We start from the raw sequence: 15,341 nt of genomic DNA, 5'->3' as shown, positions 1-15,341 counted from the left end.
GAAGAAATAGCCATGATAGTGGAAGAAGTCACAGAAGACAGTGAAACCAAGGATATTCTGCTGAAATAGCTGTTTGAAACCTTTCCAGAGGTAGACAGTGACATACCTGGGCTGCTTGTGGTAGTCAAACTTGTGGGAAAAACAATGGTGGCAGTACTTTGTGCAGTTAAGGAAACAGAAGTTAGAAGAATATCTGTACTGACTATGGTACTTCTAATTCCTAAGTGGGCTGGAGTGGAGGCAGTAGTAGGAGATAATGGAGCATGGGTTGCCACAGTAGAGCTTTCTGCAGGTGCAGATGTGGCTTTGGACGTTGTGGTGGTTGGTGTGGTGGTCCTGGAGGTGCTGGTAGTGCTACTCGCAGAGGTGGGTGCTGTTGGAGCGGGTGTGATGATGGTGGTTGTGCCTCCTGTTAGAGATGGAGAGGTCTTGGTGGTGCTGGCCCTGCTGGTGGTTGTGATGACGGTCGTGATTTGTATTGGCAGGGTAGTGTTACTGGGGACAACCGTGGTGGCAGTAGTGGTTGTCCTTGCTGTCTGTGGAAGGGTGGAGGCAGTAGTTGGTGGTGCAGGAGTTTTGGTGTTTATGGTGGAGGATTCTGCAAGAGCAGATGTGGTGGAGAAGCCTTCAGTGGTGCGTGTTGTTTCTGATGTTGTCTCGCAGTGGTTACGGTCACAGCACAGCACCTTGATCTCGTAGTCAAAGCACAGGGGGTACTTTTTGATCTGATCCTTATTTCTGCACACAAGCCCAGTGTCAAGGCTGCACTCAATTTTCTGTCCCAGTTTTTCCAGACTCCTATTAGGGTAATCTTTAGCACGGCACATGATGTCTTGCGGCTCGTCGCACAGTGCGTACCCAGCAGCTCGGATTTTTGCAAACGTCTCTATGTCTCCATTTTGGCTACCGGGGCTAGGGGAATCCAAGTCAAACCATTGCGTCCAGGCACAGTGCTCCAGGCAGCTGGTTGTGGTCTTGGAAGTGCTAGCAGTGAAGGTGGTCGGTGAGGTGGGTTCTGTTGGAGTGGGTGTGATGATGGTGGTTGTGCCTCCTGTTAGAGATGGAGAGGTCTTGGTGGTGCTGGCCCTGCTGGTGGTTGTGATGGCGGTCGTGCCTTGTGTTGGCGGGGTGGTGTTCCTGGGGACAACCGTGGTGGCAGTAGTGGTTGTCCTTGGTGGCTGGGAGAGGCTGGTGGCGGTAGTGGGTGATGTTGGAGTCTGCGTTGTCAGAGAGGAGGTTTTTGCAGACAGAGATGTGGCCTTGGACGTTGTGGTGGTTGATGTGGTGGTCCTGGAGGTGCTGGTAGTGCTCCTGGCTGAGGTGGGTGCTGTTGGAGCGGGTGTGATGATGGTGGTTGTGCCTCCTGTTAGAGGTGGAGAGGTCTTGGTGGTGCTGGCCCTGCTGGTGGTTGTGATGACGGTCGTGCCTTGTATTGGCGGGGTAGTGTTACTGGGGACAACCGTGGTGGCAGTAGTGGTTGTCCTTGGTGGCTGGGAGAGGCTGGTGGCGGTAGTGGGTGATGTTGGAGTCTGCATTTTCAAAGAGGAGGTTTTTGCGGGCACAGATGTGGCCTTGGATGTTGTGGTGGTTGGTGTGGTGGTCCTGGAGGTGCTGGTAGTGCTCCTGGCTGAGGTGGGTGCTGTTGGAGCGGGTGTGATGATGGTGGTTGTGCCTCCTGTTAGAGATGGAGAGGTCTTGGTGGTGCTGGCCCTGCTGGTGGTTGTGATGACGGTCGTGATTTGTATTGGCAGGGTAGTGTTACTGGGGACAACCGTGGTGGCAGTAGTGGTTGTCCTTGCTGTCTGTGGAAGGGTGGAGGCAGTAGTTGGTGGTGCAGGAGTTTTGGTGTTTATGGTGGAGGATTCTGCAAGAGCAGATGTGGTGGAGAAGCCTTCAGTGGTGCGTGTTGTTTCTGATGTTGTCTCGCAGTGGTTACGGTCACAGCACAGCACCTTGATCTCGTAGTCAAAGCACAGGGGGTACTTTTTGATCTGATCCTTATTTCTGCACACAAGCCCAGTGTCAAGGCTGCACTCAATTTTCTGTCCCAGTTTTTCCAGACTCCTATTAGGGTAATCTTTAGCACGGCACATGATGTCTTGCGGCTCGTCGCACAGTGCGTACCCAGCAGCTCGGATTTTTGCAAACGTCTCTATGTCTCCATTTTGGCTACCGGGGCTAGGGGAATCCAAGTCAAACCATTGCGTCCAGGCACAGTGCTCCAGGCAGCTGGTTGTGGTCTTGGAAGTGCTAGCAGTGAAGGTGGTCGGTGAGGTGGGTTCTGTTGGAGTGGGTGTGATGATGGTGGTTGTGCCTCCTGTTAGAGATGGAGAGGTCTTGGTGGTGCTGGCCCTGCTGGTGGTTGTGATGGCGGTCGTGCCTTGTGTTGGCGGGGTGGTGTTCCTGGGGACAACCGTGGTGGCAGTAGTGGTTGTCCTTGGTGGCTGGGAGAGGCTGGTGGCGGTAGTGGGTGATGTTGGAGTCTGCGTTGTCAGAGAGGAGGTTTTTGCAGACAGAGATGTGGCCTTGGACGTTGTGGTGGTTGGTGTGGTGGTCCTGGAGGTGCTGGTAGTGCTCCTGGCTGAGGTGGGTGCTGTTGGAGCGGGTGTGATGATGGTGGTTGTGCCTCCTGTTAGAGGTGGAGAGGTCTTGGTGGTGCTGGCCCTGCTGGTGGTTGTGATGGCGGTCGTGCCTTGTGTTGGCGGGGTAGTGTTCCTGGGGACAACCGTGGTGGCAGTAGTGGTTGTCCTTGGTGGCTGGGAGAGGCTGGTGGCGGTAGTGGGTGATGTTGGAGTCTGCGTTGTCAGAGAGGAGGTTATTGCAGACAGAGATGTGGCCTTGGACGTTGTGGTGGTTGGTGTGGTGGTCCTGGAGGTGCTGGTAGTGCTCCTGGCTGAGGTGGGTGCTGTTGGAGCGGGTGTGATGATGGTGGTTGTGCCTCCTGTTAGAGGTGGAGAGGTCTTGGTGGTGCTGGCCCTGCTGGTGGTTGTGAAGACGGTCGTGCCTTGTGTTGGCGGGGTAGTGTTCCTGGGGACAACCGTGGTGGCAGTAGTGGTTGTCCTTGGTGGCTGGGAGAGGCTGGTGGCGGTAGTGGGTGATGTTGGAGTCTGCGTTGTCAGAGAGGAGGTTTTTGCAGACAGAGATGTGGCCTTGGACGTTGTGGTGGTTGGTGTGGTGGTCCTGGAGGTGCTGGTAGTGCTCCTGGCTGAGGTGGGTGCTGTTGGAGCGGGTGTGATGATGGTGGTTGTGCCTCCTGTTAGAGATGGAGAGGTCTTGGTGGTGCTGGCCCTGCTGGTGGTTGTGATGACGGTCGTGATTTGTATTGGCAGGGTAGTGTTACTGGGGACAACCGTGGTGGCAGTAGTGGTTGTCCTTGCTGTCTGTGGAAGGGTGGAGGCAGTAGTTGGTGGTGCAGGAGTTTTGGTGTTTATGGTGGAGGATTCTGCAAGAGCAGATGTGGTGGAGAAGCCTTCAGTGGTGCGTGTTGTTTCTGATGTTGTCTCGCAGTGGTTACGGTCACAGCACAGTACCTTGATCTCGTAGTCAAAGCACAGGGGGTACTTTTTGATCTGATCCTTATTTCTGCACACAAGCCCAGTGTCAAGGCTGCACTCAATTTTCTGTCCCAGTTTTTCCAGACTCCTATTAGGGTAATCTTTAGCACGGCACATGATGTCTTGCGGCTCGTCGCACAGTGCGTACCCAGCAGCTCGGATTTTTGCAAACGTCTCTATGTCTCCATTTTGGCTACCGGGGCTAGGGGAATCCAAGTCAAACCATTGCGTCCAGGCACAGTGCTCCAGGCAGCTGGTTGTGGTCTTGGAAGTGCTAGCAGTGAAGGTGGTCGGTGAGGTGGGTTCTGTTGGAGTGGGTGTGATGATGGTGGTTGTGCCTCCTGTTAGAGATGGAGAGGTCTTGGTGGTGCTGGCCCTGCTGGTGGTTGTGATGACGGTCGTGATTTGTATTGGCGGGGTGGTGTTCCTGGGGACAACCGTGGTGGCAGTAGTGGTTGTCCTTGGTGGCTGGGAGAGGCTGGTGGCGGTAGTGGGTGATGTTGGAGTCTGCGTTGTCAGAGAGGAGGTTTTTGCAGACAGAGATGTGGCCTTGGACGTTGTGGTGGTTGGTGTGGTGGTCCTGGAGGTGCTGGTAGTGCTCCTGGCTGAGGTGGGTGCTGTTGGAGCGGGTGTGATGATGGTGGTTGTGCCTCCTGTTAGAGGTGGAGAGGTCTTGGTGGTGCTGGCCCTGCTGGTGGTTGTGATGACGGTCGTGCCTTGTATTGGCGGGGTAGTGTTACTGGGGACAACCGTGGTGGCAGTAGTGGTTGTCCTTGGTGGCTGGGAGAGGCTGGTGGCGGTAGTGGGTGATGTTGGAGTCTGCATTTTCAAAGAGGAGGTTTTTGCGGGCACAGATGTGGCCTTGGACGTTGTGGTGGTTGGTGTGGTGGTCCTGGAGGTGCTGGTAGTGCTCCTGGCTGAGGTGGGTGCTGTTGGAGCGGGTGTGATGATGGTGGTTGTGCCTCCTGTTAGAGATGGAGAGGTCGTGGTGGTGCTGGCCCTGCTGGTGGTTGTGATGACGGTCGTGATTTGTATTGGCAGGGTAGTGTTACTGGGGACAACCGTGGTGGCAGTAGTGGTTGTCCTTGCTGTCTGTGGAAGGGTGGAGGCAGTAGTTGGTGGTGCAGGAGTTTTGGTGTTTATGGTGGAGGATTCTGCAAGAGCAGATGTGGTGGAGAAGCCTTCAGTGGTGCGTGTTGTTTCTGATGTTGTCTCGCAGTGGTTACGGTCACAGCACAGCACCTTGATCTCGTAGTCAAAGCACAGGGGGTACTTTTTGATCTGATCCTTATTTCTGCACACAAGCCCAGTGTCAAGGCTGCACTCAATTTTCTGTCCCAGTTTTTCCAGACTCCTATTAGGGTAATCTTTAGCACGGCACATGATGTCTTGCGGCTCGTCGCACAGTGCGTACCCAGCAGCTCGGATTTTTGCAAACGTCTCTATGTCTCCATTTTGGCTACCGGGGCTAGGGGAATCCAAGTCAAACCATTGCGTCCAGGCACAGTGCTCCAGGCAGCTGGTTGTGGTCTTGGAAGTGCTAGCAGTGAAGGTGGTCGGTGAGGTGGGTTCTGTTGGAGCGGGTGTGATGATGGTGGTTGTGCCTCCTGTTAGAGATGGAGAGGTCTTGGTGGTGCTGGCCCTGCTGGTGGTTGTGATGGCGGTCGTGCCTTGTGTTGGCGGGGTAGTGTTCCTGGGGACAACCGTGGTGGCAGTAGTGGTTGTCCTTGGTGGCTGGGAGAGGCTGGTGGCGGTAGTGGGTGATGTTGGAGTCTGCGTTGTCAGAGAGGAGGTTATTGCAGACAGAGATGTGGCCTTGGACGTTGTGGTGGTTGGTGTGGTGGTCCTGGAGGTGCTGGTAGTGCTCCTGGCTGAGGTGGGTGCTGTTGGAGCGGGTGTGATGATGGTGGTTGTGCCTCCTGTTAGAGATGGAGAGGTCTTGGTGGTGCTGGCCCTGCTGGTGGTTGTGAAGACGGTCGTGCCTTGTGTTGGCGGGGTAGTGTTCCTGGGGACAACCGTGGTGGCAGTAGTGGTTGTCCTTGGTGGCTGGGAGAGGCTGGTGGCGGTAGTGGGTGATGTTGGAGTCTGCGTTGTCAGAGAGGAGGTTTTTGCAGACAGAGATGTGGCCTTGGACGTTGTGGTGGTTGGTGTGGTGGTCCTGGAGGTGCTGGTAGTGCTCCTGGCTGAGGTGGGTGCTGTTGGAGCGGGTGTGATGATGGTGGTTGTGCCTCCTGTTAGAGATGGAGAGGTCTTGGTGGTGCTGGCCCTGCTGGTGGTTGTGATGACGGTCGTGCCTTGTGTTGGCGGGGTGGTGTTCCTGGGGACAACCGTGGTGGCAGTAGTGGTTGTCCTTGGTGGCTGGGAGAGGCTGGTGGCGGTAGTGGGTGATGTTGGAGTCTGCGTTGTCAGAGAGGAGGTTTTTGCAGACAGAGATGTGGCCTTGGACGTTGTGGTGGTTGGTGTGGTGGTCCTGGAGGTGCTGGTAGTGCTCCTGGCTGAGGTGGGTGCTGTTGGAGCGGGTGTGATGATGGTGGTTGTGCCTCCTGTTAGAGATGGAGAGGTCTTGGTGGTGCTGGCCCTGCTGGTGGTTGTGAAGACGGTCGTGATTTGTATTGGCGGGGTGGTGTTCCTGGGGACAACCGTGGTGGCAGTAGTGGTTGTCCTTGGTGGCTGGGAGAGGCTGGTGGCGGTAGTGGGTGATGTTGGAGTCTGCGTTGTCAGAGAGGAGGTTTTTGCAGACAGAGATGTGGCCTTGGACGTTGTGGTGGTTGGTGTGGTGGTCCTGGAGGTGCTGGTAGTGCTCCTGGCTGAGGTGGGTGCTGTTGGAGCGGGTGTGATGATGGTGGTTGTGCCTCCTGTTAGAGATGGAGAGGTCTTGGTGGTGCTGGCCCTGCTGGTGGTTGTGAAGACGGTCGTGATTTGTATTGGCGGGGTGGTGTTATTGGGGACAACCGTGGTGGCAGTAGTGGTTGTCCTTGGTGGCTGGGAGAGGCTGGTGGCGGTAGTGGGTGATGTTGGAGTCTGCGTTGTCAGAGAGGAGGTTTTTGCAGACAGAGATGTGGCCTTGGACATTGTGGTGGTTGGTGTGGTGGTCCTGGAGGTGCTGGTAGTGCTCCTGGCTGAGGTGGGTGCTGTTGGAGCGGGTGTGATGATGGTGGTTGTGCCTCCTGTTAGAGATGGAGAGGTCTTGGTGGTGCTGGCCCTGCTGGTGGTTGTGATGACGGTCGTGATTTGTATTGGCAGGGTAGTGTTACTGGGGACAACCGTGGTGGCAGTAGTGGTTGTCCTTGCTGTCTGTGGAAGGGTGGAGGCAGTAGTTGGTGGTGCAGGAGTTTTGGTGTTTATGGTGGAGGATTCTGCAAGAGCAGATGTGGTGGAGAAGCCTTCAGTGGTGCGTGTTGTTTCTGATGTTGTCTCGCAGTGGTTACGGTCACAGCACAGCACCTTGATCTCGTAGTCAAAGCACAGGGGGTACTTTTTGATCTGATCCTTATTTCTGCACACAAGCCCAGTGTCAAGGCTGCACTCAATTTTCTGTCCCAGTTTTTCCAGACTCCTATTAGGGTAATCTTTAGCACGGCACATGATGTCTTGCGGCTCGTCGCACAGTGCGTACCCAGCAGCTCGGATTTTTGCAAACGTCTCTATGTCTCCATTTTGGCTACCGGGGCTAGGGGAATCCAAGTCAAACCATTGCGTCCAGGCACAGTGCTCCAGGCAGCTGGTTGTGGTCTTGGAAGTGCTAGCAGTGAAGGTGGTCGGTGAGGTGGGTTCTGTTGGAGCGGGTGTGATGATGGTGGTTGTGCCTCCTGTTAGAGATGGAGAGGTCTTGGTGGTGCTGGCCCTGCTGGTGGTTGTGATGGCAGTCGTGCCTTGTGTTGGCGGAGTAGTGTTCCTGGGGACAACCGTGGTGGCAGTAGTGGTTGTCCTTGGTGGCTGGGAGAGACTGGTGGCAGTAGTGGGTGATGTTGGAGTCTGCGTTGTCAGAGAGGAGGTTATTGCAGACAGAGATGTGGCCTTGGACGTTGTGGTGGTTGGTGTGGTGGTCCTGGAGGTGCTGGTAGTGCTCCTGGCTGAGGTGGGTGCTGTTGGAGCGGGTGTGATGATGGTGGTTGTGCCTCCTGTTAGAGATGGAGAGGTCTTGGTGGTGCTGGCCCTGCTGGTGGTTGTGAAGACGGTCGTGCCTTGTGTTGGCGGAGTAGTGTTCCTGGGGACAACCGTGGTGGCAGTAGTGGTTGTCCTTGGTGGCTGGGAGAGACTGGTGGTGGTAGTGGGTAATGTTGGAGTCTGCATTTTCAAAGAGGAGGTTTTTGCAGACAGAGATGTGGCCTTGGTCGTTGTGGTGGTTGATGTGGTGGTCCTGGAGGTGCTGGTAGTGCTCCTGGCTGAGGTGGGTGCTGTTGGAGCGGGTGTGATGATGGTGGTTGTGCCTCCTGTTAGAGATGGAGAGGTCTTGGTGGTGCTGGCCCTGCTGGTGGTTGTGAAGACGGTCGTGCCTTGTGCTGGCAGGGTAGTGTTACCGGGGACAACCGTGGTGGCAGTAGTGGTTGTCCTTGGTGGCTGGGAGAGGCTGGTGGCGGTAGTGGGTGATGTTGGAGTCTGCGTTGTCAGAGAGGAGGTTTTTGCAGACAGAGATGTGGCCTTGGACGTTGTGGTGGTTGGTGTGGTGGTCCTGGAGGTGCTGGTAGTGCTCCTGGCTGAGGTGGGTGCTGTTGGAGCGGGTGTGATGATGGTGGTTGTGCCTCCTGTTAGAGATGGAGAGGTCTTGGTGGTGCTGGCCCTGCTGGTGGTTGTGAAGACGGTCGTGCCTTGTGTTGGCGGGGTGGTGTTATTGGGGACAACCGTGGTGGCAGTAGTGGTTGTCCTTGGTGGCTGGGAGAGGCTGGTGGCGGTAGTGGGTGATGTTGGAGTCTGCGTTGTCAGAGAGGAGGTTTTTGCAGACAGAGATGTGGCCTTGGACGTTGTGGTGGTTGGTGTGGTGGTCCTGGAGGTGCTGGTAGTGCTCCTGGCTGAGGTGGGTTCTGTTGGAGCGGGTGTGATGATGGTGGTTGTGCCTCCTGTTAGAGATGGAGAGGTCTTGGTGGTGCTGGCCCTGCTGGTGGTTGTGATGACGGTCGTGATTTGTATTGGCAGGGTAGTGTTACTGGGGACAACCGTGGTGGCAGTAATGGTTGTCCTTGCTGTCTGTGGAAGGGTGGAGGCAGTAGTTGGTGGTGCAGGAGTTTTGGTGTTTATGGTGGAGGATTCTGCAAGAGCAGATGTGGTGGAGAAGCCTTCAGTGGTGCGTGTTGTTTCTGATGTTGTCTCGCAGTGGTTACGGTCACAGCACAGCACCTTGATCTCGTAGTCAAAGCACAGGGGGTACTTTTTGATCTGATCCTTATTTCTGCACACAAGCCCAGTGTCAAGGCTGCACTCAATTTTCTGTCCCAGTTTTTCCAGACTCCTATTAGGGTAATCTTTAGCACGGCACATGATGTCTTGCGGCTCGTCGCACAGTGCGTACCCAGCAGCTCGGATTTTTGCAAACGTCTCTATGTCTCCATTTTGGCTACCGGGGCTAGGGGAATCCAAGTCAAACCATTGCGTCCAGGCACAGTGCTCCAGGCAGCTGGTTGTGGTCTTGGAAGTGCTAGCAGTGAAGGTGGTCGGTGAGGTGGGTTCTGTTGGAGCGGGTGTGATGATGGTGGTTGTGCCTCCTGTTAGAGATGGAGAGGTCTTGGTGGTGCTGGCCCTGCTGGTGGTTGTGAAGACGGTCGTGCCTTGTGTTGGCGGGGTGGTGTTCCTGGGGACAACCGTGGTGGCAGTAGTGGTTGTCCTTGGTGGCTGGGAGAGGCTGGTGGCGGTAGTGGGTGATGTTGGAGTCTGCGTTGTCAGAGAGGAGGTTTTTGCAGACAGAGATGTGGCCTTGGACGTTGTGGTGGTTGGTGTGGTGGTCCTGGAGGTGCTGGTAGTGCTCCTGGCTGAGGTGGGTGCTGTTGGAGCGGGTGTGATGATGGTGGTTGTGCCTCCTGTTAGAGATGGAGAGGTCTTGGTGGTGCTGGCCCTGCTGGTGGTTGTGAAGACGGTCGTGATTTGTATTGGCGGGGTGGGGTTACTGGGGACAACCGTGGTGGCAATAGTGTGTGATACTTGTTCCTGGATTTCCACAGTAGTGATTTCTGTTGTATTTGGCGTGGTCTGGTAACCTATTGTTGAGACTTGTGATGTGCTTTCTGTACCTGAGGTTTCCGTTAGATGAGTTGTGTTTTCTCTGTGTTCTCGTGACGTTTTAGGTAATTCAGTTGTTTGCGCTTCAGTTCCTTGTGTTTGTTTTGTCTTCGTATTTATTGTAAGTGATGTTGGTTTTACAGCAGTAGTTGTTGTGAATTCTTGTGTGGTTCTTAGTGTTGTAGTTTGTATTTCTGAGCATGGTTTGTAGCTGCAGCATGATATTCTGATTTCATAATTATAGCAGGAGTTATTTTGTTGGTCTTTGTTATTGCATATCAGTCCTCTGCTTTTATTACATTGTACTGTTTGGTTAAGATTGTATATTTCTGTATCTGGGTGGTTTTTGGCTCTGCATTGAACAGCGTTTGGGTTTTCACACACAGTATAGCCTTTAGCTGTGAGATTTTCAAATGTTTCATAATCTCCACTGTCGTCTTTGTCTTCAGGCTGTGTGCTGTCATACCATTCTGACCATGCACATACTTTCTTCACACATACGGTTGTCACTGGTGTTGCAGTTGTCGTTTCTGTAATTAATAGGGGGAAATATAGGTCTTGTGTATTCTTATTAAAGAAAGTGCCAGGAAAAAATTATTCATCTTCCATACATTTTAATGCTGTATGTAGTATTATATATGTTAATGTAGTGTTTTCATTTTAATGAACTTGCTTTGACAGTCTTGAATTTAATTTCCAAGGTAGGTTTTGATCTCATGTTTGTATTATTTTTCTTGTGGTACTTTATGTGACATTTATTAAAAATTTGTAGTTAAATATAGCTGATATGATATCCTTTGTGTGGAATGTCAATACATAGGATAAAGTGATCTCACGATTTCTATGGTATAAGTAAGAGGAAGTTTTATTCTCCTTAGTATTATCTCTGTACTTAATTACACTTAACTGCATAAGCACATAGGCTTTAAAATATTTTTAAGGGATAATGACTTTTCTACTTATTTTAATATTATAACATTTAATATATTTATATGTATAAAATATAAAATGTATATTTAAGACATATGTGTTTTATATATAATCATAATAATATAGAATACACATATACACTATATATGAAATATATAATTTTATAAGTATTTTCAAATTCTTTTAATAAGATTTCTTTTCATATTCTTAGCATTATGAAGATAACCATGTGGAATATATACCACTTTCTTCATATGAATGTTGCTTAAAAAAAACTTAAAGTTGAATATTTATTTCTTGCTGTAGTATTGTATAATTTTGCGGAAATACTTCTCACAATTTCTCAGAATTACATGGTCACTATAACGAGTTAACCACAGAAATAATGTAGAAGTGTACTGCAGGAGTAGAAGGAATCTGTTGATTTGGTTATTAAATACAATTAAGAAAGGTTCCAAAGAATGGGTTTAAATAATTTGAGCATTCCCTCAAACTAGATTTCTTATCTGCGGTTTGGGCTAATGTGGTCAGTAATTTAAAAAATGGCTGTAATTGTCTTTTGTGTTTTCAAAAGTTTGTCTACAACTGCTGGTTATTGTTTGCAATGAAATGAGGAGGAGATTCTCCAGAGTACAATGATTAATAAGCTCTGTTATTTTTTCCCCTGGAAAAATCATGGTTAAACAGTAGAGACTGAGTTTGTAAAAAATGGTGTACTCATTTCTACATCCTTGATTATGGTTGTCTCTAGCAACCAAAGCTGCCACATGAATTGGTGGCTCCAGCAGAAGGCAACAGTTTCAAGTAAAATTATATGCCATTAACTGGTGAAAAGGCCCTCCCTTTCAGGCAATTTTCAGTCACTTCCATAGATTTTTCAGTTATTTTAAAGAGTATTAATGTGTACCTGAAGCAGTAGTTATAGGCTGACTTGTAGAAAACGTAAACGGGGTTGTTGTCATGATGCCACATTTAAAGATATTTCTGTTTATTGTTCCATTGACATCACATGTTGCACTGAAACACCATCCAGTTGCATCTGTGGTGCTGTAGATGAGTTCACCATATTTATAGCTGTTCTTTTCATATATGCAGTGGCATGCTGTAATTCAGAAGAAGTTTACTGTCAGGCAGCTATGAAAAGATAATATCCAGTATTTCATTTTCTTAATAATTCTTCTTAGCTCTCTTACCTTTATCATCAAACTTGCACTGTAAACCTTCTGATGTGCATTCACTGAAATAAAAAACATAAAAACCCACATATTTTTTGATTATGAGGTAATTTTATTAGTCATCTTTCTGCCAGATACTAACATCAAAAGACAGGACACTTTATTTGTGTTTATTCCTTGAGTGTCCAGTTCATGTTGGCTTTGTTTTGCCATTGTTTTCCAAAATCTTTCCTTCTATTAAACCCAAACTTATAAATAGAAGTGAAGCTAAATATTATGCAAAGCTACAGGTAGAAGTCTTAAGGAAGGCTTGCCTTCTTTCTTCCTTATCACTTTCTTTGCACTTGCAATGTTTTTGTACTAAAAAGCAGGCTAAAAAGGGAAAGAGTCTGAATACTACAAGCAGTATAAGAATGTAATAAAAATCCTTGCAAGTAGACCCCTATTAGATATGTGTACTCCTGGAACAATATTTTTCCTGCCATAGGAATGGGAAATAGAGAAAGCCTGGTCATAAAGGACTTGCTGTTCTTGTATCTTTATGCTGAGGATTTACAAAGTAATCAGGAGCAAATTCAACAGAACATAAAATCACATAAGAACTTCTTACTACTAATGTAATAAGAAACTGGCATTAGATAGTAAGGCCTTATTTTTACAGATGCAGCATAAACTAGTCCTGTCATGTAACAGGAACATGCAATTTCTCACTGCTGTTTTGATCACTTGTCCTTGTACAAGATGAGGCTGGTATGTTAAGTCTTACCACACATGACATTCATCCCGTCTATATATCTTTCCATCTTCATTATCATAACAGTCACAGAGACTAACGCACTTCATCTGATCCTCATGAAAATATGGCTTGTCTGGTGGGCAGTTAGGGTAGCAGCCTGAAGGAAGGGAAAGGGCATATAGAAGGGCATAGAAAAGGTGAGAATGAGATACAGTCAGAAAAAGTTTTATTTGTGCAGAATGTGTTTGCAGGTCTTGTTTTTAACAGTCATAATTTTTACTACTGAATTCTTTCCAATAATTCTACAAGAAATGCAGAGTACTAGCATCAGCAGAGCCCACCCACAAGGATTTTGTCCTAGAGATATTTTTAACTCTGATTTCCATCCTCTGCCTCCATTCATGTGGATGCAATGATGTTGAAGAGATTGAATGGTGCAAATGCAGCTGATGGGGGAAATACACTCCATTAAAGACCATTAAAAATATAATAAAATGTACCCACTTAAAGGTACTAGCAGCTCTCTTTTACCTTCTAAACCTGGCAAGTTATGGATGCATTTTCCACTTGGGTTCCTACAGGTCTTCATACAGGAGGCTCCGCAAGGCTTATAGTGCCATTCACATTCCCCTTGTTGATTGTAGTAATCACAGAACAGTGCTAAGGAGAAACAGAAATTTGGACATGTTCAGGAAAAAAAAGAGAGCTTTTTTTTGACTCATGTCTGTTCTTCATGTCCCTGCAATGCCGCTTGAACAGTCTCAAAAACTGTGAATAAATAGGTGAAATTGTGTGACCATCAAAACAGCTTAGTGTGAAAAGTCTACACAGTTAGATTATAATGCTCATAAGATACCCAGACTGTGTGTTCAAGGACATCAGAAAGGCACTGTACATTTAACTACACTCTCAGAAGTGTTTATGATATAAAACTCACGACAGATTGATGGGGTTCTCCAGGCTATGCAGACACCAACTTCACTACATGCTTGAGCATACGCAGCTACTGCTGTACAAAAGCAATCACAGTCTCCTCCAGTGTCACATGCACAAGCATCTATCACACATGCTTGGTAATATTTTGCTGGTTCAACCTGTTATTAAAAAGAAATGTAATACTATACATCCTGCCTTCTAAATTCTTTCTTAGCTTTGCGAGGGTGATTTTCTTAAAATTGTAGTATCTCAGAAAAAAGGCCTACATCAGTAATTTCTTTTCCTTTTGTTTATATACACTGTTAAACACCAGAAGTGATGCCAGATGATACATCCAAATCACGTATTGATGGATTTTTAGACACACAGACTTGGGTCCTAGTGGAAGATTAGGTTCATGTTCCCAAGCAATATTAGGCAACTGCACTTGAAAATGAAGGCCTCTGCCAGTGGAAAGAACTAAGGTGATAGGAAGAGCACAGAGTTACCCTGCATTTTTTGGTATGTACTTAGTGTCAGATAAAGGCTATGCTGATACTTCATTACTATGTTATTATTTCTTTGAGATTGTGTTCTGTATGTGGTATATGAGAATTTTTATTCAAGTAACAGTACAAGAAAATATGTAGTAATTATGAAACTACTGTTCTTTTGTAATAGGTTGATATTTCCTATGAACTAAATGTCCTGTTATTTCTTACAGGTAGGGACTATAAATCTGTCCCATTGAGTGGGGTTTGGATTGAAGTTTTCCTGACACTATTCAAAGTGAAACATGCTAATGAATTAGGCATGCATGTTAAAATGTATGAAGATAACAGCTTCAATAATACACAGATCTAATCTTCACACAGTAAACTTCTGCCCTGGTAATACCTGAGAGTGACAGGCAGCAAAGATGTTGCTGTTGATGATGCTACACTGTTTCTCTGACCAGGACTTTCGATAAGGGTTGGTAGAACATGGGTCCTTTATGCTGTGAGCATCAGGACATGTAGAGGATACTTTCCAGCTGTTTCCAAACTCTAGGACATTCTCTACCACAGACTGACTCCTTGTGGTAAAGTCATTGATGCCATTGCCATCATAATTTCCACAGAGGCCGCAGATCTGGCCCTGCAAAAGGAAGTAAATAAAATAACAATGGATGTGAGGAAACTTGAAACAACATCTGAGACTGAAAGAATACTTGAAATTCAGCTCTTAGAATGGTGCCATTCTATTCCAGCATTCCTGAACATCTTCATCTTTTGTTTCCTCAGCAACAGAACATGACCGCTAAGGGTAGAAGGATACTGCTGTTGACTTTTCTTCTTTTAAATCTGAACAATAAAGCCATGTTTGTCATTGTAACCTTCTGTCTTTGAGATAGGTCTTTAACAAGGAAATGAGGACTCAGCTGACTATGTTTTCCATTTAAGCCTTGTTTTGTACAATAGATGTACATATGAAAAACAGCCTTACAAAGCTGTCATAAATACTACCAGTCCAGCCACATAGTCTACTCATTGAGTCTTTACTGTTATGACTGCTCACAGGTATAAAAATAAATTACATTTTCCTCACACATCCAGAAATATCCCTTATTCTAAATTTATGGATCTGTAAAACAGTGATAGGCTACAATAGATGCTATCCATTCTGTATGAATATAAGGTGCATACTTTCCATATTACTACTATTTTTATAAAGTACCAGTGGGTGAGGCAGCAAAAGAACCTATGATACTGGAATAAATTTGTATATCTAGTTCTAAATTACACTTAATTTACATATCTAATTGAAATGTCACTATGGTAT

At 48.1% G+C, this 15,341-nt stretch overlaps 1 protein-coding gene across 1 annotated transcript in view; it reads right to left on the bottom strand.

Moving 5' to 3' along the window:
- The window catches only part of LOC104319693 (mucin-5B), a 56,218-nt gene that overhangs the window by 8,570 nt on the left and 32,307 nt on the right, over positions 1 to 15,341 (bottom strand). Inside the window, exons 26-31 of the mRNA XM_069804036.1 lie at positions 14,418 to 14,657; positions 13,543 to 13,699; positions 13,137 to 13,265; positions 12,636 to 12,762; positions 11,888 to 11,931; positions 107 to 10,294 (exon numbers count right to left, since the gene is read on the bottom strand). Of these exons, the coding sequence (XP_069660137.1) occupies positions 107 to 10,294; positions 11,888 to 11,931; positions 12,636 to 12,762; positions 13,137 to 13,265; positions 13,543 to 13,699; positions 14,418 to 14,657 (10,885 nt within the window). The remainder of the gene's footprint in view (positions 1 to 106; positions 10,295 to 11,887; positions 11,932 to 12,635; positions 12,763 to 13,136; positions 13,266 to 13,542; positions 13,700 to 14,417; positions 14,658 to 15,341) is intronic.

The sequence above is a fragment of the Haliaeetus albicilla genome, chromosome 16 (genome assembly GCF_947461875.1).
Source record: "Haliaeetus albicilla chromosome 16, bHalAlb1.1, whole genome shotgun sequence".
Lineage (NCBI taxonomy): Eukaryota > Metazoa > Chordata > Aves > Accipitriformes > Accipitridae > Haliaeetus > Haliaeetus albicilla.
This window is presented reverse-complemented; position numbering and strand designations above follow the sequence as displayed.